Source organism: Peromyscus leucopus, chromosome 7 (assembly GCF_004664715.2).
Source record: "Peromyscus leucopus breed LL Stock chromosome 7, UCI_PerLeu_2.1, whole genome shotgun sequence".
NCBI lineage: Eukaryota > Metazoa > Chordata > Mammalia > Rodentia > Cricetidae > Peromyscus > Peromyscus leucopus.
This window is the reverse complement of record NC_051069.1, coordinates 90,583,425-90,607,754: the sequence shown is the minus strand read 5'-3', so window position 1 is coordinate 90,607,754 and position 24,330 is coordinate 90,583,425. Positions and strand designations below refer to the sequence as shown.

The window sequence follows — 24,330 nt, the reverse complement described above, 5'->3', positions numbered from 1 at the left end:
TGGGCACTTGCACCTCACTCTCTCCCATCATCCTTACCCCAAAGTCATTTTTCTCATCCTCCTCTCTACTGCCTCCAAGCCTTCACCCTATATTTAAGCATGCCATCATTTTATTTAACCTACAATCTTGACTCTTTTCAGTCATGAGAACATTATGGTTTATATTTTCTTGATTGAAAATACTCAAGGGTCTTGAGCATTAAACGTCCACTTGGCTCATTCCCAAACCCTACATCAACCCTTTCTTCCAAAGAGAGACAGAGAAGAAGGCATAATTTCCTGCAGGAATAAAGAGGGATGTCTTTGATTGTATGTCAAGGAAGACTATGAATACCACCTTTCAGAGACCAGAAAGTACAGATACAAGTATATGCAGAGGTCACAGTTCAGAAGGTGTTAAGATCTAGACTTTTCTGGATACCCAGTCCCATGTTAGAGTAGTCTTTCTTGGGAGTGGTGCTTTCTGGAGCTAAGTAGCCTGGAATATACATAATTGGGCAGAAACAATCTCCAAAATGTTTCTCCCCAAGAGTAGATCCATGCTTGAGGACAGAATCCCTAGATTATATCTGAAAATATGGATCTAACTTGTCATCTGCAATGCTTTCCATCCCATTTCCTTTACTTTTAACTGTATGGATTCACAACTCCCAGATGTGGGGTTTTGCACCTGGGTTCCCTAACATCACTCCATAGCTTCATGTCTTGTACATTGCCCAGCATAATCCTGGAAGTAGAGTCTGTGCCCATAGAGAGAATGGTAGTATGAAATAAACATTAATTAGATGAGTGGATAAGGGTTTCTGATAACCCAATAATGACAATGATGGCAATTATAGCCACTGACATACTCTATTCTTCCATGTACCAGCCACCATACCACAGTTTCATTTTTTTAGATGAGGAAATCAAGGCTTACAAGTTCGTTTTCTCATAGCTGTCCAAGTTGATTGGTATAAATATTCAAGGGGTTCATGGTTAGCTTAAGAAGACTGTGAGCCCACTCACTGTGTGAACAGTCATGCATTGAGCACATGTTCACTTTTTTTTTTTTTTTTTCAGAAAAACCTGGTTTCTTTATCAGATTCTCTCAGGAGGCATACACAGAGTAGAAGGGACCTTTTCTGGCCTAATGCAGGGAGTACCATACCAGGCTGAATGTGGAATCTCCAGGACAGCATCACCTCATTGCTGGCATCCTTAGGAACCCACATAGGGAGATATCTAAGGATGCAGACCTGGCTACAGTAGTGCAGATTAGCAAGATCTGGCTTCTCTGTTCCTTGTGTGGTCCTGGAACTCATTTGAAGTTCTGAGACCAGGAGGTTAGCCTTATTAAGATTCCTGATAACGGGACTGGCTTTCAGAGCTTACCCGTCCTCAACACATTTTCCCTTTGATTTACTTAAGTGAACTCTTATTTCAGCCGCGTGGCTACAAATAAACTCACCTGCTTTCTGCCACCTACCTTGTCTTTCCATTCTTAAATAAAGTCGTCTGGCCAAAATCACATTAAGAAGTAGGGAGATCCTATCTCGAGATTACAACACTTGGGCTGAAGGCTCAGAGAGGGATCCAGTTTAACTCCTCGAGGTCCCCCTGACACCCATGTTTCATGTGCCTGAGCCAACCCCTTTGGTGCATACTTCAAGACATTGGAGACCTATCTTCATAACTCAGGACCCACCATACTCCCTCCTCATCCAAGCAGAAAAATCACAGCTCAACACTTTCTCCATTCTTTCAAAGGACTGAATTTCCCTAGCCTTTTAAACAGAATATGTTCATCGGTAGTAACCGTGGCAACAGATCAGACAGGCTTCAGAAGGCCTGTCTGTATGTAATTAAGAAAAACGAGGGAGTAGCCATGAGAGCGGGGAGCTCAGACAAGGAGACTGTGTTGCTGAGCCTGGCCGGGCAGTTGATGGGGACTTTCGCTGATGGAGGTAGCAGATTTTTTTTTCTCTTTTGACCTCCCTTTCTGTTCCCCTTTACAATATTTAGGTCTCCTTCCTGGGGTGTTGCTGAAAGCTTACATTCTTAATGCATAGTCCCAGCGATGCATAGGGCCACCAATCTAGGAGAAACACCTAAATGGTTAGAAAGTGATCATAGCACCTTCCTCTAGTGAGATTTATGCACAGGTCTAGACCTGCACCTGCTAATCTCTTCATCCAGGCATGAGAGCCTGGGCAGCCGGTCTTCAGGAACCTACCTGTCTCATTAAGATGCCAGAGCCCAGACACCAGAGGTCATCCTCATTTTACTGCCAAGCCCTGAAGCACTAGCTTGCCTGGCCCAGAGCAGGCCTCATGGGAATAAGGGACAGAGTTCGACATTGTCCCTGGATCTGAGCCCCAGGGCTGTTTCATCTCACAGCACTTATTCTTATCTGAAACCATCCCATTTGTCCCCAGGTTTATTTCTATTCTGTCAGATTTCCATCTCCAGAGATAAATACCAGTTCCATCAGAGAAAAAGTCTGCCTGCTTTGTTTCTTACTCCTCTCTGTCTCCTAAAAGGCTGGAAAAGTCCAGAGACATTTTGTTATAGTAGTGAAAGAATGGATGAGTAGATGAATAATGAATGGATTCCCAGTCACTCTTATGGCCCAAACTTGAGCCATCTCCATAAGAATGCACTGGTACCCAATCTGCAATAAACACCAGTGAGGAAGCTGGGGGAGGATTTATATAAGGCATACTGCCTTCTCCTGGGTCTCTGTACTCCATCTTCAGGAAAGGCCCTGGGTGTCTGCTAAAGGTTACTTAGGAGAAAACGATGAGGTTTATTTGCCCCTGGACTCAACAACCATGCCCTCCTCAAGGCAGGGATGGCCACTATGAAAAGCACACGTGGATCAGAATGGAGTGGCCATATTTCACATGAAAATTGTTCCTAAATAAATGTGGGGAAAAGTCCCTTCTTGAGGACATCCTTTCTGGGTGGCAAGGAACAATGGGAAGTAGCATCCACCAAAGTGGGTCTACCAAGCTGCCCTTGATTGCAGATGGAAGAGGATCATTTCCTTCCCTACTTTGTCTCATCAAAACCTCTGCTACTTAGGGCCACTTCAGGAGGTCTTGACTGCTGCTGAGGTTAAGGTCTACCTGAGGTCCTTTCACCTGCCCACAGAAAGCCATCCCATCTCACTAGAGGGGGGTGGACATATGAGACCATCAGTCACGCACATAGAAAACAAAAAGGACACCAGCTGGGAAGAGAGTACATGACTACTGGATACTGGCAAAGGATAGGCAAAGTGCTATGTGGTCTTGGCTATTTCAGACACACCAAGTACCTCCTCATCAGGAGGCCACAGTGTGCACTATGCAATGGTACAATGTGGTTAGGTGTCTAAAAATGAATCTATGGGAGACCAGGAAGGGACTGCATGACTGACAGATGTTGGGGACAGTTCCTCAAGGAATAGACCCTGAGTCTCTAAGGATGAGCTGGAGTTCCTGAAGTAGGTAGAAGGGGCAAGAACTCCAGGGAGAACAAAGAACATCATCGTTCACAGTCTTGGGAGGGCAAAGAGAGTCTAGGGCACTCAGGAAATTGTAGGAACATTCCAAAAGGCCGCCCTGTGAGAGGCAAGGGTAAACAGTCTGAGAGATGGAATCCTCAGAAGAAGATCCTAGGAAAGTGACTGATGTCACATGGAAAGCAGAGTGACCATTCTGGGTAACGGGAAGGCACAGTGCTTTGAGCAGAGGAACACGATGTCCCTGTGTATATTTTAGAGTTTACTCTCTGGTAAAAGAGAATGGATGAGAGAGGTGCAGAAGAAATGCAGAAGAACTGAGAGGCCCTTCAGTGAGGCAGCTGAATTGATGAGGCCTGGGGCCATTCTGAAGCTGTGGGGAGATAGAGAACAGCAAATAAGGAAGTGGCCCTCTTAGGTCATAAAGAGGACCCATGAGTTGGAGGTCGCAGATGTGATTCCTAGGGCCTGGCTAGTGACGAAATGGTGCCAAGGAACATAGGGACTGAGCTGTGTTGTCATCTGAGTTGGAGTCCCTGAATTTGTCGAGCAAAGGAGAAAGGGAACACAGTCATAGGAGGAGGAACGAAGTAGGGGAGCAGGTGGCGGAGCACAGAGGTAGGAGGGGCAGTTTCTTCGGATGCTTAGCTAGAGCATTGTGGAATGATGCCAGGTGTAGTATTTGGTGTGAAAACTTCTGCAGGTTGACACTTAGAACCTGGAGTCAGAGGACAGGATGAAGTTGGAGTTCCAACAGAAGAGAGCTCTAGAGGAGAGAGGGTCTGAGAAGTGCGAGCACTAGACCGTTACTCTCTTCTTGGTCAAGCCTCAGCCTTTTTACCCGAGGCTGCTTTCTGAAAGATAGCCTTGGAAGCACGTGGAATGCTCCAATGTAACATCTTTTTAAGAGATTTACTCCACACCTAGCACAGAGCACCCACTCAGAGGATGTATGTATTGAGAGTGCAAGAGATGCTTGTGGCTGAGGCAAGTCTGTCTGCTATGAAAATGGGGCAAGCAGTAGTGGCATTGATCAATGGGAGCTTGTGGGCTGAGTCTCCCTGGCTTGAAGCAAACAAAGATGTTCAAGATGTGCAGGGACCAAAATGGGCTTTAACAGACTGTATAGTGCAGCAAGGCAACCTGGCTCAGGAAGAGCACATCTGAGACAGCCTGCTGCTTTCCCTGTACCAGCTCTGTACCGACTCGAAGAGAATGGATGTGTATCCCTGGAGAGATGGGTGGAGAATTCTTGAACACTATTTGCAAGGCTTCAGTAAAAAAGCTTCATGAATTCAGCCCTGTCACAAGTGTGCATGAATGCCATGCTTTAGCTCAGGCCTAATGGGCTTTATATAGTACAGTACTGATTTTCTTTCATGTTTTAATAGAATCTGGTTTAATATTTGCTTTCTGCTCTAGCTGCTGGCTGTTGACTGATTCAACACAGAATCCTTCCCTAGTGCCCTCCGACCTTGTTGTTATTCCCTCATTTTGTGTGTTGGCAATTGATTCCTGTCTCCAGCATGAACCACTTTACACATGTCTTCGTTCAGCTGGTGATGGTCACGTGTGTGGATTCTGAATGCATTACTACCGGGAACGGCTGCTCAAGCCGACCTGCTGTTCAGAAGGGGGGCTTCTGGGTGGGATTCATTTCCATCCGTTAAACATTGACAATATGCAAGGCTCAGGCTTGGAAACTTGAGGCTATGATCAATCCTGTTTGGTAGGAAGGAGGTTCTCCAACATAATCTGAAAATGTCAACATTGTGGCCATCAATTCAGCAAAGTTTTGCTTTTGTACAGGGCACAAGTTTTCCAGAGTTATGTAGTAAGGCATTTCCATTTTTTGAATCATGAATAGCCATGAGCGTCCCAGTGAGGCTGTTTGGTTTTTGAGGAAGCAGGTACTAAGAACAGGTCTCTGCTTAGGAACATGAACTTTGGAAATAGGCAGGTCTGGGCATCCATTCTGACTTGGGTTCCTGTAGACCATGTGACCAATAGCTAGGTTTTTTGTAAGCTTTAGTCTCCCTAAACGTTTGAGATGATTGCTGCATCTTCCGGGTAGGATTCCTTGGTGGGAGGGGCAGGTAAGTAAGTCATGCATATGAAGCAGCTAGCTGGTTGCTCCAAAACATGTGCTTATGCTTCCTTGTGTCGTTGGGTCAAAGATGGTGCCTATATGAATCTCTCCCACCCCGTGCTGTCTCTGGTCTACAGCTATCAACCTGGCACAGTGTGACTACTCATCCCTCCAGCTGCTCTGCCAGCCCATCCCATAGAGACACAGTCCTGAATCATGCACACGAGTACTAAGTTGTATAGAATTTTCTGTGGGATTCCAGGATCTGTTGGGGTTTGGGAGAGGGTCTGCTCATATATCATTGAGCTGTATTACAAAGAAAAAAGGTAAGAAATTCAGTAACTGTCTTAGATATATGCATATTAACCATAAATGTTCATGGAGGATGGAGCTTGGTCCCCCAAACAAAAATACTTGAACTCACATCTTTAAACTTTTCTCTCCTTTGGCACACCTGATCAAAAGGAAGCAAATCAGAGTAGGTATAATGCAAAAGGGAGTTGGGGACAGGTTGTCATCTTTGTCTACCTTCTTTTACCTTTATGATGGATTTGAACATGAATCTTTGGGTTGGGAAATAGAATGTATGATGAGATTGAAGTTGAGCAGGCACCGAAGGCAGCCTAGAGAGTTGCTGCTGAGCAAGAAGCTGTCTTCTCAGCCTCACTAGACCTTTCTTTGTCTCCCTGCAGGTGTCCCATCGGGTCCCCGAAATGTCATCTCCATAGTCAATGAGACATCTATCATTCTGGAGTGGCACCCTCCAAGAGAGACCGGTGGGCGGGATGATGTGACCTACAACATCATCTGCAAGAAGTGCCGAGCAGACCGCCGGAGCTGCTCCCGCTGTGATGACAATGTGGAGTTTGTACCCAGGCAGCTGGGCCTGACTGAGTGTCGTGTCTCCATCAGTAGCCTATGGGCTCACACCCCCTACACTTTTGATATCCAGGCCATCAATGGAGTCTCTAGCAAGAGTCCCTTCCCCCCACAGCATGTCTCCGTCAACATCACCACAAACCAGGCTGGTGAGTCTGGAGGTTTTTGTGTGTCTCTCTGTCTGTGTGGCTGTCTTTTCATCCATCTCTATGTAAGGTCATAGCCAAAGCCACACCTATCCCACCAACCTGCCCTCAGGCAGGTGACAGATGTTTATTACTGTGGAGAAAACTGACATCATCTTTCAACCTCAAGAGTGAGTTGGAAAGTAGGAAATTTTCTTTTGCCCACCATCAAAGCAAATACGTGTGTCTAACCTGGAGCAGGGCCTGGTACTCTGCATCTAGCCAGGCCTTAATAAATGCTAGTGGGCAAATGGATAGAAGGATGATGGTTAGATTGATGGTTGTATGGATATGTGGATGGAAAGAGAATAGATGGAAAGAGAATGGATGCATGAGTCAGTTGCATGTACAGATAGAAGATAGGTGGGTAGGTAGATAAGGAATGAGTGGTGAGAACATTATAAATCTTTGAGAGAGAACTAGAACACCAATGGTGCTTTCATAGAAAACCAATGAAATAAACATCATTTTCAATGAAACTCTTGTTTTTCCAGAGTACATCCTTCCTGGATGCATGCTACAATGCTATAGAGTCCTAGGGTAGACAATAATGGGAGATGCCTAGGACCCTGAGTAGCTCTGCAGCATACATCTTTCTGTCTCTGTGTTTATTGCTTACTCTTCCCATCTTTCTCCATTATTGCTTTTTACACTTCTTAGAGCAATCCATTTCCTTTTATATCTGTTTAGCCAGTCCATTCATGCACTAACTCATTTATTTACTCATTCATTATTAAGAGACAGTTATTTAGCACCCACTCTATACCATGCTGTGGACTGGATGCTATGAGAAATACAGTGATACTTAGACACAGTTGTCTATCCCATGAAACTCATTAATGGAAGCATTTGCAAGACCCTGACCTAAGGCACAGAGTTGTAAGGTGCTGTGTTCTAAGCATAGTGTGCTATACACTGGCAGTAAACAATAAGTAATTAAAAAAAGAAATGTTTGTCTCCTGTGTGAGCGAGCAAGACTTGGGGCAAGTGAATATCACATCTATAGGTGACAGGGGTCATCAACACTGGACTATGATCTTATTTGTAATTATAGATTTTTAATAAAAATGTTCTATAAGGATAACTCATTAACAGAATAGCAGAAACTAAGCATCTTTCTTTGCTTTCTTTTTTGTTCTGTATCCTCCTTCTTGACCTTCCTCTTTTTACTCCATCTTTTCCTACCCATAAACATCCCATCCTCAAACTTGTTCCACCCCTTTTAATATCAGTCATTTTTGATGGCAGATGATTCTTGGGTTAACACTCCCAGAACTGAGAAGAAGAAAAAAGTGTTATGGGAAAGCATGGCTGTCCAGATGGCTGTGCTGTTGCTGTGTGTGTGTGTGGTGTGTTTATATGTATGTGCTTGGTCACGTGTTTGTATGCATACGTGTATGGTGAGAAAACAAGAGTGAAAGTGTAGAAACCTCCAGCTGGTGACCACAGACCAGTGCCATGGAGACAAAGGTTGTGACAGTCTGTCTTACCCAAGAAAATGGAATGGCATTTTCTGCATTATGTTGAACATGTAACATGGGCAGTCTTTGTTAGCAAGCATTTCCCTTGGAGAGTTAAGGCAGGAAACTGGCTGAAATATTTTAGTGTCCCAGCTTCTGGGAATAACAATCCTGCCAGGCTGTCATGTTACTCTGAGCTTGGCTGTCTTTTCTCTCTCTCTAAGCATGTGCGAATAAACCTGCCACTTAGATCAGTTTGCTTTTATTTCTTTTCCTCCCTTCCCTTACCCTGCTATTCCCGAACCTGCCCATCTGCTTGTCTTGCCATCTGCACCTTCCTGGGCTTTAGTGGAGCAGAGGTACCAGGGCTCCTAAAAGGGGCCTTGCAGTACCAACATTCAAAATATTTATTTTTTATCCCCACTCATTTGCGATGGTGCAAACACATTTCTCATGCACTTTATTCACCAGCAGATCCTTTATTCTTAACCTTCCCCTGTTTTATGCCTCATTATAACCTTCCAATATAGAATTCTTCTTTGATAATTCTAAAACGTTGAAATCACAAAGTTTATAATGGACAAGAGAGCTGGGCGGTGGTGGCGCACGCCTTTAATCCCAGCACTCGGGAGGCAGAGGCAGGCGGATCTCTGTGAGTGTGAGGCCAGCCTGGGCTACCAAGTAAGTTCCAGGAAAGGCGCAAAGCTACACAGAGAAACCTGTCTCGGAAGAAAAATGGGCAAGAGAATGATGCAATAGCTCCATGATAGTATGTGGTTTATATAAAGCAAATATCAAGTTGGCTAGTGGCTCCTAGTTGGTGTGCTGTGTAACATAGAGGAATAGTGTCTATTTGGTGACTGTACATGAGTGCAAGTCATCTTCAGCCAATAGTATTGTCTTTTTTTTAAGGTAGGAATGGCCAAAATGAATACTTGACCCCATGCCTTTGTAAGAACAATTTAGAAATGTTGAACAAAAGCTATGCATGTTACCATAGTGAGGAGACTAAATAGTAGGCATTCTGAAAACCCAATGTAGGGAATGAAGTGGGTGGACCTGTATTTAACCAAGGTCATGATGTGTCTAGCCTTCTCAGGACACCATTGAGCTCATCCAGTGTTGGAGATGGACAGGATAGCCTTTTCCCACCACCCCTCTTTCCCATGCTTTACAGTATGATCCATGTAAGTGTCTGTGACCACCACTGTCCTAAAAGTAGACAGTAGGTTGAAAATCTCACCAAGAGAAGTCCAGAAATCAATCATTAAGTCAACCTGTAAGTATTAATTAGCCAGGAACTACTGTGGACCTTTTGGCCACTATTGGGTGGGTCCTCATGGAGAAACAGGTAAAGGTTACTATGGATAACTCATGTGTATATGTCTTTTATATTCACAAAGAATTATGAAATGTGCAGCCTCATTCAATCCTCACAATTACCCAATAATTACCCATCTTTCTGATAAGGAAACAGAGACTTGCAGGGATTAGGAGAATCTAAGATGGAAGGTTGTGTTGAGAGTTATCATGACCTCACATCTTGGTTTCAGCCTTCCAACATCCTATCCTAAAATTAGATGGCTCTTCTGGTTTCCCCATTTAATAGTTTATAGCAGTAGACTTTTCTGGTCCCCAGGGGATGGAATTTTGTAATCTCCTTATGGGCCATTGGACATGGGGCCCATAGTTCTTCACTCAGACTTGATGGTGACTTGGGGATTCATAGTCTTGGTTTTCCATCACAATCCAAATCATGATATTTCAGTACCTTGGTTGCCTTGACTAATAACAGGAGAGGACTGTCACCCAGGATAAGGTCAGGGGCAAAAAAATGTTCTTCTACTTCTGAGCACCTCCCGTGTGTCTATCCCTAGCAAGCTCTTTGCGGAAATGTGTCTCAGATGAAGAAACTGGGTTTGGAGTGTTTTTAAAGTTTAACATCTAACCATGAGAAAATAGTGTTCCCGAATTTCAGGCTCAGGTTTGTGACCATTTTATCCTCAAACCTATCAAAAATCACATTATGGGGGGACATATAACCTATAAACTCTCTCTAAGCTATTGCCATGTAGCTGGACCACTTTAGCTGTCAAAAAAATGTCCATCATCTTTGGTCAGGGTTGGTCATGAATTATGCAAACCCAGATTTACGTGAGGGCTGGAGGGCTGTATTCTCACACTGAATATAGCTGCAGTTGAGTTTAAAACAGGCTGGATCAGGTAAAACTCTCCCTGTTCCAGTGGCCAAACAGTCTGCAGTGAAGCTGTTACCACCATGAACTCCCACAGTCATTCTCTGGCACCTGGCCTCAGATTATTCCAATAGCTGGGTCATCTGACCAACAGAGAGAATTAAATGAACGACAGACTTGGAGTCTCTATCTGCTGACTAGCCCCAGAGCATCAGAATCAGGGAAAGGAGCCCATGAGACCTTGGGAGTGGGGAGATGAATCACACCAAGGACTGATTTGAGATTATCCAAGCCAAAGTGAACAAACTCAAAGGCCAGAAGGCCAGATAGTAGTGTAGAGAAATCAGTTGGACTAGGTGAAAGGAGGTGGGGACTGGTGGGAACTGGAGAGAACTATAGGACATCTATACAGCCACCACCCTGTTCCAGCAAGCGTGGCCATGCCCGGCACTGCCTGATTTTATAAGCCAGAAATATGGATTTAAAATGTTGACAACTGATTAGAAAATTTTAAGTACTTGAGAGCCAAACAAATCTGATTCTGGATTTGGCCTGCAGGCTATGGCTGGTAGCCTCTCATTCCAAGGACAAATCTGATTTACCCAAGCCTTAACATGAGCTGCTGTGCTGTGGAGCTTTGTTTTGCCTGGGGCAGACGTCTTCCTCACCTCCTGGGCTCACACAGGGAGTCCTCAGTTGGATCCCCTCTCTGTTCCTCACATGATTCTCAAAAATTCATTTAACTGTCAGCATCCCTCGTTTCTCACCTGTGAAATGAAAACCATGATAACCTGCTTCCTGGTACTATAGCGACAAGCAAATGAGACGGAGATGGAAAAAATCACTCTACGTCCTGCTATGGACTGGGAGATTAGCATCATTTCTGGGAATATGTCCTGAGCAAATTGCTGGACTTCCCTTCCTCAGATGTTTCCTTCTAAGGCTTCCGAGTCTCTTTGTTTGGCACTGATGCTATCTCTATCCATTTGCCCATGTTGTGTTGATTGGAATAGGCACCAGAAAGGAGGGGACCAAGTCTGCATCAATGAGATCATGATGAGGGTGGGACTCAGTAGCTCCCAGTACCTGACCCAGGGAGGTCCTGCTTCTCGGGCATCCTCTGTCTTTCTAAAAAAATGTGTGTGTGTGTTTGTGTGTGTGTGTGTGTGTGTGTGTGTGTGTGTGTGTGTGTGTGTGTGTGTTTGGAGAAACACCATTTCCTCCCTTACTCAGATGATTCTGTCAGCAGGATTTATAGGTGACATTTCTGTTGCATACAGTTCATGTATGGCCTGCTGGACCCCGGCATGTGCAATTCCATTTATCATGTCCACAACACAGACACAATCTATTACTTAGTGTTGTCTAAAATAACTATGCTGCTTCTGTTAATAGTCATAAGCTCCTACAGTTTGTCCATTTTTAAGGCATTTTTGAAGTTCTTAGGCAATTAAAGTCACTCAGAAGCACTGCTTTTCCTACAAAAGAATTACCTAGAACGTCAATACCTCTGAATCCATCACCTCATTTGCATTATTCCTTGGTTAAATATAGTATTTGCATGCATAAAGAATAATCTTTGAATATGAAAAGGAATTTACGATATTGCAATATATCGAGCTCTTTGGAGGAAAGATATTATGTAAATCTCAAAATTAAATATTAAAACAATATTACACGCTGCCTGTAAAAATGTAGAGTGTTAAGATCCCATATGCTGGAACCAGTTCATTTTTAAAGGCTGGTTTCATTGGAAAGGAGTGGGTGAGAATTGCTCTAGAGCGGAGAAAAGATTGAGTCAGGGCTTTAAAAAGACTGGAATGACTTTAAAGAAAACCTTGAAAGAAGTAAATAAAGAAAAGTTAAAAAAAACTTAAGGAAATGAAATTTTCACTGTTCTTAATTCAATTTCATAGTTCATTCCATTGCTGTTTTCTCATTGCTAACTCTAGGCAGGTTCAGATTGTTTCTTAAGTCCTGCCATTGAGAAGAAACTCGCAGGTGGCCTTAGAAAGGCCTTGACTTCAGAAGGGCCATATGTAGTGACAACAGCTGGTGTGTTGTCAGTGAGACTGAGGTCAGCATGTGGCACTGCTGATGCCCAGAGTTGTGGCTGTCAGCCTCCTACAGCTTTGGAGTTTTCCTCTGCATGGAGAACTCTGGGGAAAACTAGGCTTTCTCATCTACCAGTGGCTTCCTTGGGAAAGAGCTACTGAGTACCAGGCACAGCGGGCCTTTAAATTTGTGCTAGAAAGCTTTATTCCACACCGATAGCAATACATACATGTGTTTGGCTGGAGTGTGGCAATTAGAATGTGTCTTGGAAGTCTACAGGTGACATCTTAAGACTTCTTCCAGATCAGCCAGATGACCAGGTATCTTCCTTCACTGTGGCTCCTAAAAGGACTTAGAGAATTGATATTTAGGATGATGCTGTGAGCTACGATCCAATCAGAGGAACAGAAAGAGATTCAGCTACCCTTACAGGGAGACTGATTGGTGTATATGAACACTTGAACTTTGGAGATACAATCACTTAATGCAGTCTTTGTGGCAGCTTAGCAGGTGCTGGCTCAAATCTTACACATTCTCATCCTTTCAATTTCTTAACAAATATGCACTGACATCCCCTGTCAATCATACATTGTCCAGACACTATGGACATAGCTGGAAAAAAAAAACAGGCAAAGATCCATATCTTCATGGAGCTTGTATTAGTTCACAGCACCCACTGAGACCAGGCCAAGAGGCCCAGAACAGCCATAAGTAAATGGATTGATGACTTTGTTGTAACTTGAAGGTCTGAGCTCCACTCCTTGCTTGAGACTTAGGATATAAACACAGGCAAATTCCAGAGAGCACCCCAGTTTCTGGTGCCGGTTACTGTCCAGTGTCTGTGTCGGATGGTATAGTTTTATTGTTAGCTAACTGGACTAGTTTGATATTCATGTGGGTAGGCCACACAAAGATAGGGTTTCAGACTTCTTAATTTCTGGTACTGAGCTGTACTTAAGTGATCCTGAGAGCTGAGAAATGGCTCTCCCTGTATCTTGCTAGAGACTAGAGTGTCACCAGGAACCCAGGGACTTGTTTGCTCATCTTACTCCATCTTGGATGGAGTACTGTGAGTATGTGGCTCGTGAGATGACACTGGAGCTGCTGACAATGAGATGGTAGGGGGTTCCTAATCTGTACAAAGTCTGCATAAGATTGTTGTAATCCTCAACTGCAGAGGGAACAAGTTAGATTGTGAAATAGCCACCACTGCAACTGTGGTCTTGGCAAAGAGAGTAGAAGGGTGGAGAGGGGTTATCTGTCCACTTAACTTTTGTCTTAATTTTTCTGTTGCTGTGAAGGGATACCATGACCAAGGCAAAGAGTTTGTTGGAGGCTTAGAGTTCCAGAAAGTTGGAGTTCATGGCCATCATGGAAGGGAACATGGCAGCAGGCAGGAAGGAATGGCGCTGGAGCAGTGACCAAGAGCTTGCATTCTGATCTACAAGCATGAGGCAGAGAGAACTAACTGGGAATGGTGTAGACTTGAAACCTCAAAGCCCATCCTCAGTGACACACCTCTTCTAACAAGGCCACACCTACTAATCCTTCTCAACAATTTCACCAACCAGCGATCCAAATATTCAAATATATGAGTCTATGAGGGGCATTCTCATTCAGATCACCACAACATTCCAGTGGCAAGGCCCCTCCATGAGCCAACTTCCAGAAGAGCACACCCTGCAGCTGTCATGTTGACTCTGAAGCTTGTGGTCTAGCTAGATGCTTAAAACACAAAACCTATTCTACAAATGTTAATGAATAATAATGAAAGTCTCACTCTTCTGAAACCAGTTTCCAGCATCAACAAATGATTTAGCTTCAGCTCTCTCAGTGGTTTCTCTCTCCATCAGGCATTTCACTCTGGAACTAGATTGGGATTAAGCCGGTAACTTCTCCAAGTGCTGATGAGGTGTGGGACTCCCTGTGTATTGGATGTCCTTGAAGTGGCCCTGTGGGAGCCCCTTTCCTATGGCCTGACCTGCTCTCCTTGCTCCTGACTGGGAGGGAACCCCTGGCAGGCAGGCACAGTGCTGGCTGGCGGGGAAGGCATCCAGTGCTGTTGTCTGTCCACCTGCATCCCAGCTCCCTGCCTGTCATTTTCACAGCACCATCCATGTTAAACAGGCAGGAGCATGAGGGGCTTTTGAATGCAGCAATTAACAAAACAGTAATCAAGCTAAGTGTTTAATTTCAGAAAATTAACATCTTCTCAGAGCGGATGTGAAAGATGGGGGAAAAGGCACAGCAAATGTTCTGGGTAAATAAAGGCAATGCTGGACCACAAATATTTTGTAGGGAAAAGGTGACTCTGCCAGCACCCCAGGCCGTGGAATCAGTCAGTGTCTGCTTAACTGTAGGATGGTAGCTATAGCATCGAACCCTAAGATTTTTAAAGCATGCATTTCCTACTTTCCCTTTTTGTTCTTCTTTCTTTTCTTCCAGGACATAAGGACAGAGCAAGGGCCCAGTCATGCTCCCTGTGATGTCTCTGCCCCATAGAAAAATCCTAGTGTGGCTTTGTCCTTCCTTAAACATTGTTAGCCACGTGGATGACATAGTGAGTCCTTGGATGGGCAATAAGGTGTGTGTGTGTGTGTGTGTGTGTGTGTGTGTGTGTGTGTGTGTGAGAGAGAGAGAGAGAGAGAGAGAGAGAGAGAGAGAGAGAGAATGTGTATTCTCTCTCTCTCTCTCTCTCTCTCTCTCTCTCACACACACACACACACACACACACACACACACACACACACACACATTATGGTCTTGTTTCTCCTGGTGGGTCCTGCAGGAAAAGAACCCAGGCAACTCCTGTACCTCAGCCCTGTGTCTTCTGCTACAGTCTCCTGGCTAGCCTTAGATCATATCCACAGACACTGCTCCCTAAGCCAATGTCCTTTGCAGGGTGGGGTTTGTGTACAGGAAGGAACACTTGTAAAGAAGCAGACGAGCCGGAAGCTAGTTGGGGACAGGGGACAGTAGAGTTCTCTTGGTGTCTGTTTCCTCATCCAGTAGGTGGGGATGAGTGCGGAGACTAAAGATGGGGACAGCAAGGATAGCATCTCAGTGTGAAGAATGCTGTGAGGTCTGAGGCAGGCTTGAGGCTTTGTGATGAGGTGCCACGGTTAATAGGGAGAGGGGAGCTCTCAGGGGTTGTAGTGAGCCCAGCACTGCCTGAAGAAGCCCTGGAAACTGTGTACTCACAGGGCTACAGGTCCTCGAGAGGAGAGTGTAATCTGACTTAATGAGCAGTTTTCCTTGAGGGGTCTTGCAGGCAGCTGACAATGAGAACACAGAGAGAAAAACAGGAGAATGAGGCAGTGGCTAGAATCCGCCCAGGAGATATCCCAGGGGCTTCTGAAAGCCTTTCGGGACAGCATCCAGAGAAGATAGGTTCAGTCCTCCATGTAGCAAATCGTGGAGGATTTGAGTGCCTGTTCAAAGTGTTGTTTATGCAGCCGGATATTCAGGCTTCAATTTTCTCTGTGAAGTGGGAAATACGTTTGCTTGCTAAGAGCAAAAAGGATAGTGTTGGGGCTGAAGAATGGAGGGAGGGAGTGAAATAAATCCGTGAGCAATTACAGAGGATGGGAGATGGAATTACCAGAGAACTGCGTTTCTGGAACATGTTGAGAGCTTATTTGAAGCTAATAATCACATGTTTACAAAGACACCCCTCCCCTCTCTGTGACTTGCCCTTTTGTGTAGCCTTTCCCACAGTGTGCCGCTGGAGATGAGACCCTGCAGGGCGACCATGGCTCCATCTCTGGTTGAATTTTGACAGTTGTATTGTGGAAGGAGAAAGGCACTCTTGTCTGAGGGCATGAGTACCTCGAATTACAACACTGGACAGACAGAACCAAACTGGGATAATGAGCAATATAAACCAGAACAGGGCTGGCTTCGTGGATGGAAATGGGACCAACAAGGCCAGATGAAGCCAGAAAGAGTTACAGTGCATCATCAGAGATGGTGTTGAGGAAGTACAATATTTAGTGTATAGTTTGGAAAATGGAGTAACTTTGGGTGAGGTAAAGTCTACTGTGGACTAAGCAGACATGGGAGAGGTGAGGAGTGGAGGGGACGGAAAGTGAGTTACTCAAGAGGACATTGGAGTCATTCTCTGGAGAGCAAGGCTCGTGGCAGAGGGGGAGAAACAGCCATGAATGGAGAAGCAAAGGCGGGAAGGGAAGAAGAGCATGGTTGTCTCACGGCCTGGACAGTGGTGCTTCTGCGGAGGATACAGGAGATGCTGTAATGTGAGAGAGGTGGTAAGAGGCAGGAAGGGCACACCCCACTTCCTGCCTCTGAGGGGTGGCAGGCTGGAGAGAGCTGTAGGGCACGGGTGCCTCTGAGGAGAGCTTTTCCTTAACATGGGTAGAGGAAGAATGCTGTCAGAGGAGGTAGTGGGGACTGGAGACTTCCCTGGTTTCTGAGCAGCCATTTTGGAAGATCCAATGGGAATGTGCTCCTTGCAGGAATGGTAAAGCCAGGGTTGAAGGAAGAGAGATTGGGACTTAGTGGGGATGGTGAAATGCAAGGAGGAACTCACAGTGTGGCTGTAGGGAGGCACCTGGCTGCCAGTGAGCTGCTCTGCTGAGGAAAGGTCCCAGGCCTTCAGACAAAAAGACTTGGAACTCCAGGCCTAGGGGAGGACAGTGTGGTGATGCCTGCCTCAGGATGGTGGCACAAGTGTCCCAGCCACTTGCGGGGTGGGGAGGCTCTGCTGAATGTGTCTGGGTAAGAGTTAGGGAGGGAGCAAGCAGGACATACAGCCCATTGCAATATATCTTTTGTAGCCTCCAGAGCCTGCCAGCCCCACCTGGGTGGTGGAACTTTCCGGCAAAACTTTCTGTGATCAGATACCAGACCAAAGGTGCCAACACTCATCTTACACCAGGAAAGGCACATAGGTCCACAGGAGGCAGCTGAAAAGAGCACTTCAGCTAACCTATAGGTCCTGAGGACCCTGTCCTCACATGCTTTAGCAGTGATCCCGGATGCCTGCCAAGACAGCCTCTCCTGAGGAGTAACTAACTCCCCATTCCCACCCCGACACGTACAACTCCACAGGGTCCCACAGCTCAGATTTGCTGCCATTTCTACAGTAAATTCTCATTTTCTGAGGTACCTTTCTGGTTCCCTTGATGGGGAGGAGGAGCTATGGGGACATGCCAAGCTGGGGCACCAGAAGCAGCATTGCAGGGCAGGGCTATTGACCTCCGCCTTCTGGAGCAATGTTCTCCACACTTGGACGGAAGAGGTTGCAGGGAGCCCCTGATCTCTCTGAGAACATGAGTTCCTGAAGACAATGAGTGATAGGAGCTAACTGCTTCCCACCCTGGTTCAAGGCATCCTTGGGGGACAGTGCAATTGCTGAGCTCCTGAGTGTAAGGACAGCATAGAGGGCCAGCTAGCATCAGTCCCAGAAAGGAGGCCAGTCTATTTCTGGCTCTGCATTAACTTGCTAGGGAGTTAAGGAAGTCACTTTCCCTCTCCTGCCTTCAGCACTCTAATCTGTAAATTCGAAGAGTTGACAGAAAATTGAATGACCGGGATGTCCTCTCAGAGCTTAACATTTCCGATTTCCAGATTTGTAGATAAGCAGTTTCCAAACCTGAGCATGCATCAGACTGATGTGAAGGTCTCGAAGGGTCCTTAAGCCCAGATTACTGGGTTCACCTCTCTCAGGTCCTAGCTCAGCCATGGTTGGGAATGAAACATCTGCATTATTACCAGGTCCCTGGTGGTGCTGATCTGGGACCACATTCTGAGAACTCCCACAGTTAGGTAGATGGGCTCAGTAAAGAAAATCTCCCACATATACGAGACATAATAGAAGAAATGAGGTTCCTGCATTAAACCCTTAATGGAAGGAAGAGCCTATGACTCTGCCTGTGGGCATAAGCTCACTCAGCTCAGCCCTCACTTTCTCTCATGGAGTCCTACCCTCTGACTCAGTCAGTATCCCACACCAACAAGGAAGTAAGGCTGCAGACCTAGGGCGTCCTCTGACCCCAGGTAATCCCAGGTTAGGGAGAGAATTGAAAAGGAAGTGCCAGGGTTAATTCTTAGAATAAAACATGAAGCCAGTGCTCACAATAGGAGAAAACAATGAGAGAAATAATTTATTCTGCTTTTGTATTCATATCCAGGCTCCAAACTAATTGCTTATTTGTTTAATCTACTTTGACCAGAAGTGTTACTGCACCAAAAGTATTTAATGAGTCGGGCTTCCTAATGTAAAATTCAAGCATATTTGTGCAGTGGGATGAGTTTTCATGAACAGAGGGAGAGCCAGTTCTCTAGCAGAACCTTCTTACCTGGGTTTCTTTCTAGAATGGAAATGCCACCAGAAACTCAAGTCATTGATCGGGGGTGCAAATCACTCTTTGCCACCAGTACCAGTGGGCCTGGACTCTAGCTGCTATTTCTATACAGGTTTGGGCTTTCTTTTCTTTTTCCCTGTGGATGTGGATTCCATGAGGGAAAAGACAGCCAGCCACTCCCAATGGACCTCTCCTATTTCTGTCATTCATACCTTTCTAGGAGCTCACACAATTTAACCCCGAGGCTCCGGGGAACTCCCAGAGGTTTCAAGCAGTTGAGTGCCCTACTAAGATGAGGATTGACTCCGCCTCCTGGGTTTTATCATCCACACAGTACAGAAGTCCTGTTCCTACTTCTTTGGAACTCCCATACTTACAGTTGTTCCCTGTCTCCCTTCCCAGGATTCACAGCTCTGCTTCCCTTCTCCCACCCTCTTCTAAATGCTAATACCTATGTTTGGTAGAAATAAGCCATTTTCCACCCCTCCCCTTCCTCTGAGAACTTTGGAGGAGATCCCCAACCATTGTAGTATGAACCAAGTGTTGCTAGGCATCTAAAATATGGTTAATGATACTGGTTTAATGTGAAGTGGCTAAAACCACACCTCCTGCCCCAAAGAACTTCCTCCAATGATGGAGAACAGAGTGGCTAGAGAGTTAGATAATAGCATACTGATTCCCAAGCTGAGCACATCCCCCAATGATGTTATCAACAACAAGGCCTTTGAGTTGGGACAGGGCAGTGCTTTTAAAGGCTAACAGTGTCATGAAGGCAGGTCACAGTCATACATGAGAAGCAAGTTCCTGAGCCTGCAGCTATTAATGCCTACCACACCTGTACATGTTAAGGAGAGAGTTAGGACTTTTTCCACTGCGGGGGCCACTGAAGGTTTGGGGATATCAGGGTTACATGGGTAACGTCAAGCTTCAGGATGGTTGGTCCAGCAGTTTGAAGTCAAGAGGTCCAGAGGTGGGATCTGAGTGCTGGGACAGTAGGGTGAGGCATAAGGGGAGTAATGAGATATGCAAAAAGGCCTTGGTAGGGTCTCAGGAACACTCAGGGCATGCCACTGGGTGAATAGGGTATGGCTCCCTCCCTCCACAGAGTCACAGGTTGTCTTATTCTCAGGAGCTAGGCACTTGTTTCTTCCTAAATTACTTCCTGGAAAGCACAGTCTGACTCCAGGTTTCCCATTTCCCAGGAAAGTCATTCCACTTCTAGAATGTGTCTCTTCCACCTCTGGTCCATTTTGTTCGCCCTCCCTATTTCCAAGCCTGGTCTTGCCTAGCACCTCCACTCTGACTTGGTTGACATTTATATTTATTGCCTCAAAGGTATTTATGAAATAAATACCGGAGGCCACCACTGGATTGGGTTGTGCTTCTCACATTTATCTTGGGGAGCTCTGCCCAGGGATTGATTTGCAAGTGTAAGCAGTGCTGGACCCAGAAGGAGGGTTGCAGGTAGATGCCAAACACCCAGCCTGATAGGAGTGGTAGACCACACATGGCACAGCCTCAGAACATTTGGAAAATTCATAATGTGAGGATTAACATTCCTGTTGTATGGCTGAAAACTACAAGCTTCAAAGACATTAAGGCCTCAGGTTAACTCAAGATCACAGAGTAAGAAGAAGGCCAAGCTAGAAAAGGGACCAGTCTCTCAGCAGTGTTATAGGGCCCTGAATACAGCCCTCCTTCATTTCTGCTAATTCCTACTACACTGAGCAGGAGCCTTGGGCTGTTTTTTATTCCTTATCCCACCTTTCTTCACAGCTGTGGTCTATGGTATAGAAGGCAAGCTATGAGTCCAAGGACGATGGGGCTGGGAAATGCTATTCTAGACAGAGTACAGGGGGCTGCTATTTCCATATGCTCCAGCAATCCAATCCTAGGTTTACCCTCAAGAGAAATGCTAGCATATGCCACACAGAAACTGGCATATGAATGCTCACAGGAGCATTAGTGTGTGTGTGTGTGTGTGTGTGTGTGTTTATGTGTACGGGTACATATGTGATGTCTAGGTACATGTGGAGGCCAGAAGACAACATTCCTCAGGATTTTCCACCTGGTTTTTTGAGACAAAAGTCTCTCATTGGCCTACAGCTTGTCAGGAAGGCCAGTATCTAGCAAGTCCCAGGTATTTGCCTGTCTTTGCCCCTCAGCACTGGGATTGCAGATGTATACCAGCACACCTGGCTTTTTGCAGGGGAGGTGGTTCTGAGGCTTAAACTCAGGTCCTCATGCGTATAAGGCAAACACTCAATTGATGGAGCCATTTTCCCTGATCCTGAATTATTCCTTTTTATGATTTTTAAAAACACTTTCATATATGTATAAGATATATTATGATCATATTCATGCTCCTTTACTCTCTTTTCTCTCCCACTCTCCTGTAAACTTCCTTCTCTTTCTTCCCAATGAATCCCTTTCATACCCCCATGTTGTGTGTGTGTATGTGTGTATATATGTAGGTCTTTTGCAGGTAGCTATACCTCCTACATATTCTGTATCTGTGGCTGTTCCATATCCAAATGACAACATTCCAGAGCACTGTCCTCCACCCTCAAGCTCCTACAATTTTTTCTGGCCCTCCTCTATGTGTCCCCTGGGCCTTGGAGGATGGTGATATAGTCAGTCCCATTTAGAGCTGAGCATTCAACAGTCAGTTTTTCAGTATTTTGACCAGCTGTGAGTCTCTGCATTAATTGCCGCCTTGTACAAAAAGAAGCTTGCATGACCCAGGCTGAGAGCAGGAGTAGTCTATAAGTATAATCAGAAATGATTAGAAGTCAGTTTGGCTACACAAAACATCAGTAGTACACTCTCCCGAGGATCTGTAGCTTCCCCATGCATAGGATTTCCCCCACTTTACAGTAAGAGACATGTGTTTCCATCTGTAGAATGGCCCTCAAATTCAATTGGAAAATGGTTGGTTGCCCACAAAATATTCCTTCCACGATTGTACCAGTGTATGCATCTTGCCGTCTAGTCAGAACTATAGCACAAAGGATCCACAGCTGGGAAAGGCATTCGTGACCTTTCTGTCCTTACAGCTCACATACCCTGCATAGCACCTTCTGGTACCCAGAACTCTAGCCATCAGGAAGGATGCTGACAGCTCAGTGCCACCATTATCTCAACAGCCCCAATGTGGAAACAACACAAAAAGGAGTGCTTGTGGTAAAAGTGGTTAGTAGGTCTTGAGTTTACATAGTTCAGGCTGAGGCAGCAGTACCTCTCTTAGGAGAAATGGTCACTGTGAGGACCATCTCCTATGAAAGGGTCAAGGAAAATGACCCTACCATGTACACCATGGGTTATTTCGAGGATAGGAGCCTCTTTTTATGAGCTTTCTGAGAAACCCCAGATATGAACTCCTTCAGCCTGAATAGACTATTCACCCTTCAGAAGACTCTGAGGCCTTTCTCTTTTTATCTGAGTAAGTTAGAGGAAGCTCAACATTCTGAGCTGGGAGAGATGGCTTGGAAACCAGCTATCCCTGGAAGGAAGGACTCCAAGCCATACAAGCAACACCATTTTCTTTTTAGAAAAGGTTTGATGACCTTCAAAAAGTCCCAATGTCTTACTTTCATAACTTCTTCAAAGATTATACTTCAACAGAACAACTTAATTTTGAGTGGATGTGAATGTTCTCTAAAGTTACATGTAAATATTTTTAATGTCTTAAAAGTGTATTAACATAGTAAACTTGTATTATTTGTTAGATCCCAAAAGTGGATTATGGATAATTCTTGAAGGAATTATTTTGACCAAAAAATCAATTAAGAGATTATGAAGTAATTTCTAATGAGCAAAGATAATGCATCGGAACTTAGTAATTATCACAGAAGAAAAGCACATTTACTTATTCTTATATTTTGGAATTGGAAATGATTATCTGTTGGGGGAAAATATCCCTATTGAATAAAGGAAACAAAATGAGTAAGAAGACAACCTAATGTGGTCGAATCTGTAGCTAAATTAGGGGGTCAAGACATGTACCATCCAGGTGGCATTATCAAGGCTGCCACACATCCTGGACTCTAGGGTCCAGGTATGGAGTGATGAATTTCTGAGTAGATTCATGGCATCGTATCAGACACCATAGAGTCATAAGCCTCACTGACCCCTCAAGCTTTTGGTTAAAATGGAAGCCTGGTTACTGCTGTGCTTGACACCCATCTCTAGTATTGTTGGCAGTGACCAGTGACCAATATCGGGCTGGCACTTGTCCTGAGTTGTGACTGTAATCTTTTCCAACTTGCCTTAGGGCCATCTTATTTACAATTTATCTACATCCCACTTATCAGAAACAGGCAAGAACATTTTGTGTACTTGCTGTAGTGTATACGATGCCCTCTCTTGGATCTGTCTGCTACTAAAGCAATTGAAGTGTAAGATCTCCCAAACGTCTTCAGTGGCAAAACCAGAGACAAAGAACTTTTCTCCCTTGACCTGTCCTTGCTTCTTCTCCATCTCTGAGCTGCTCAATAACTGTTTTTACATTCTTTTCTGATTCTTTTTACATCCTTAAAAGCACTCTGAATATGGATGGTAGGCTCTCCTAGTGGATACTCTTGGCTCTAACTTTGTTTGAACCCTGGTTAATTTTTGTATTGGGGACAGAAGAGACTTTCTTTGCTTTCTGCTCTCTTTATGATCTTGTTGGGCGAGCCTATGTACTTTTTGATCCTATAGGGCTAGCCTCTGTATCTTTCTAAGAGGGACTGCAGGGCAATTTTGTTTCTGTTTAGATTTTCTGAGCACCTCCTTTTATCTTTACTGAGACTTTGGTATCATCTATCTTCTTTCCAAATAACTCCCAAACTAATTCTTTCTTTATACCTTTTCTTACAAAAAAAAAAAATAGGGCTCTTTTTTTTTCAAAATTTGAATAATCTTGTGAACTCTTCATTTTCATTATTTCTGTCTCTTGGTAGAATGTTTAATTTACTCAAAAGCTTTGTGCGTCCTTGCAAAACAGATTCTTTCAAGCATTCAGTAAAACCATTTCTTCCTCTGAGGATTATGTAGAAAAGACTGCCCTCACTGACTGCTGAAATCAATGTTTTGGGGGTGGGAGGGTCACAGGGGTTGCCTGCTGGAATTTATCTTCTCATCTGCCTTAGTTTTTCCAGAAGTTGGTGTTTGGATGAATGAATACCTGAGCTTATTTTTATTTTCTACTTGCCTGATGGTTTCATAGCACATAAAAGATCAGATTTAGGGTGATGTTTGACCTTAGAAAAGGAAAACCAAATCCATAGTGTAGGTACTACTGATGGCAGAGCCTGGCTGTAAGCTGTTCCTAACTTTCATAGGGGAGATGCTCTGCTGCTTTCTCCCATGTGCTAAGCCCCCATCACAATTAAAGTGTAAGACATTAGAGTTCCTTGTGTGGGGGCACACAGTTTTCCAAAGGACTTGTGACCATTAGGCCACCACTATCAATCTAAGAAATTTTGACAGGGATGACCACAGCTCCCTTCTCCTGGATCTATGAGCTGCTAGGTGGCTGCTGGGGTGGCTCATGCCAACTCCAGAAACAAGAGCATTAATGATTTGGGATACTGGTTGTTTCTCTCTGCCATGCCCTGTGGTTGTCTTTATACTCTGATCCCCCCCCCACACACACACACACTGAACTCTTA

The 24,330-nt window shown here is 44.8% G+C and overlaps 1 protein-coding gene across 1 annotated transcript in view; it reads left to right on the top strand.

Annotated features, from left to right (window-relative positions):
- The window catches only part of Ephb1 (EPH receptor B1), a 448,050-nt gene that overhangs the window by 314,701 nt on the left and 109,019 nt on the right, over positions 1-24,330 (top strand). Inside the window, exon 5 of the mRNA XM_028869941.2 lies at positions 6,269-6,604. Within this exon, the coding sequence (XP_028725774.1) occupies positions 6,269-6,604 (336 nt within the window). The remainder of the gene's footprint in view (positions 1-6,268; positions 6,605-24,330) is intronic.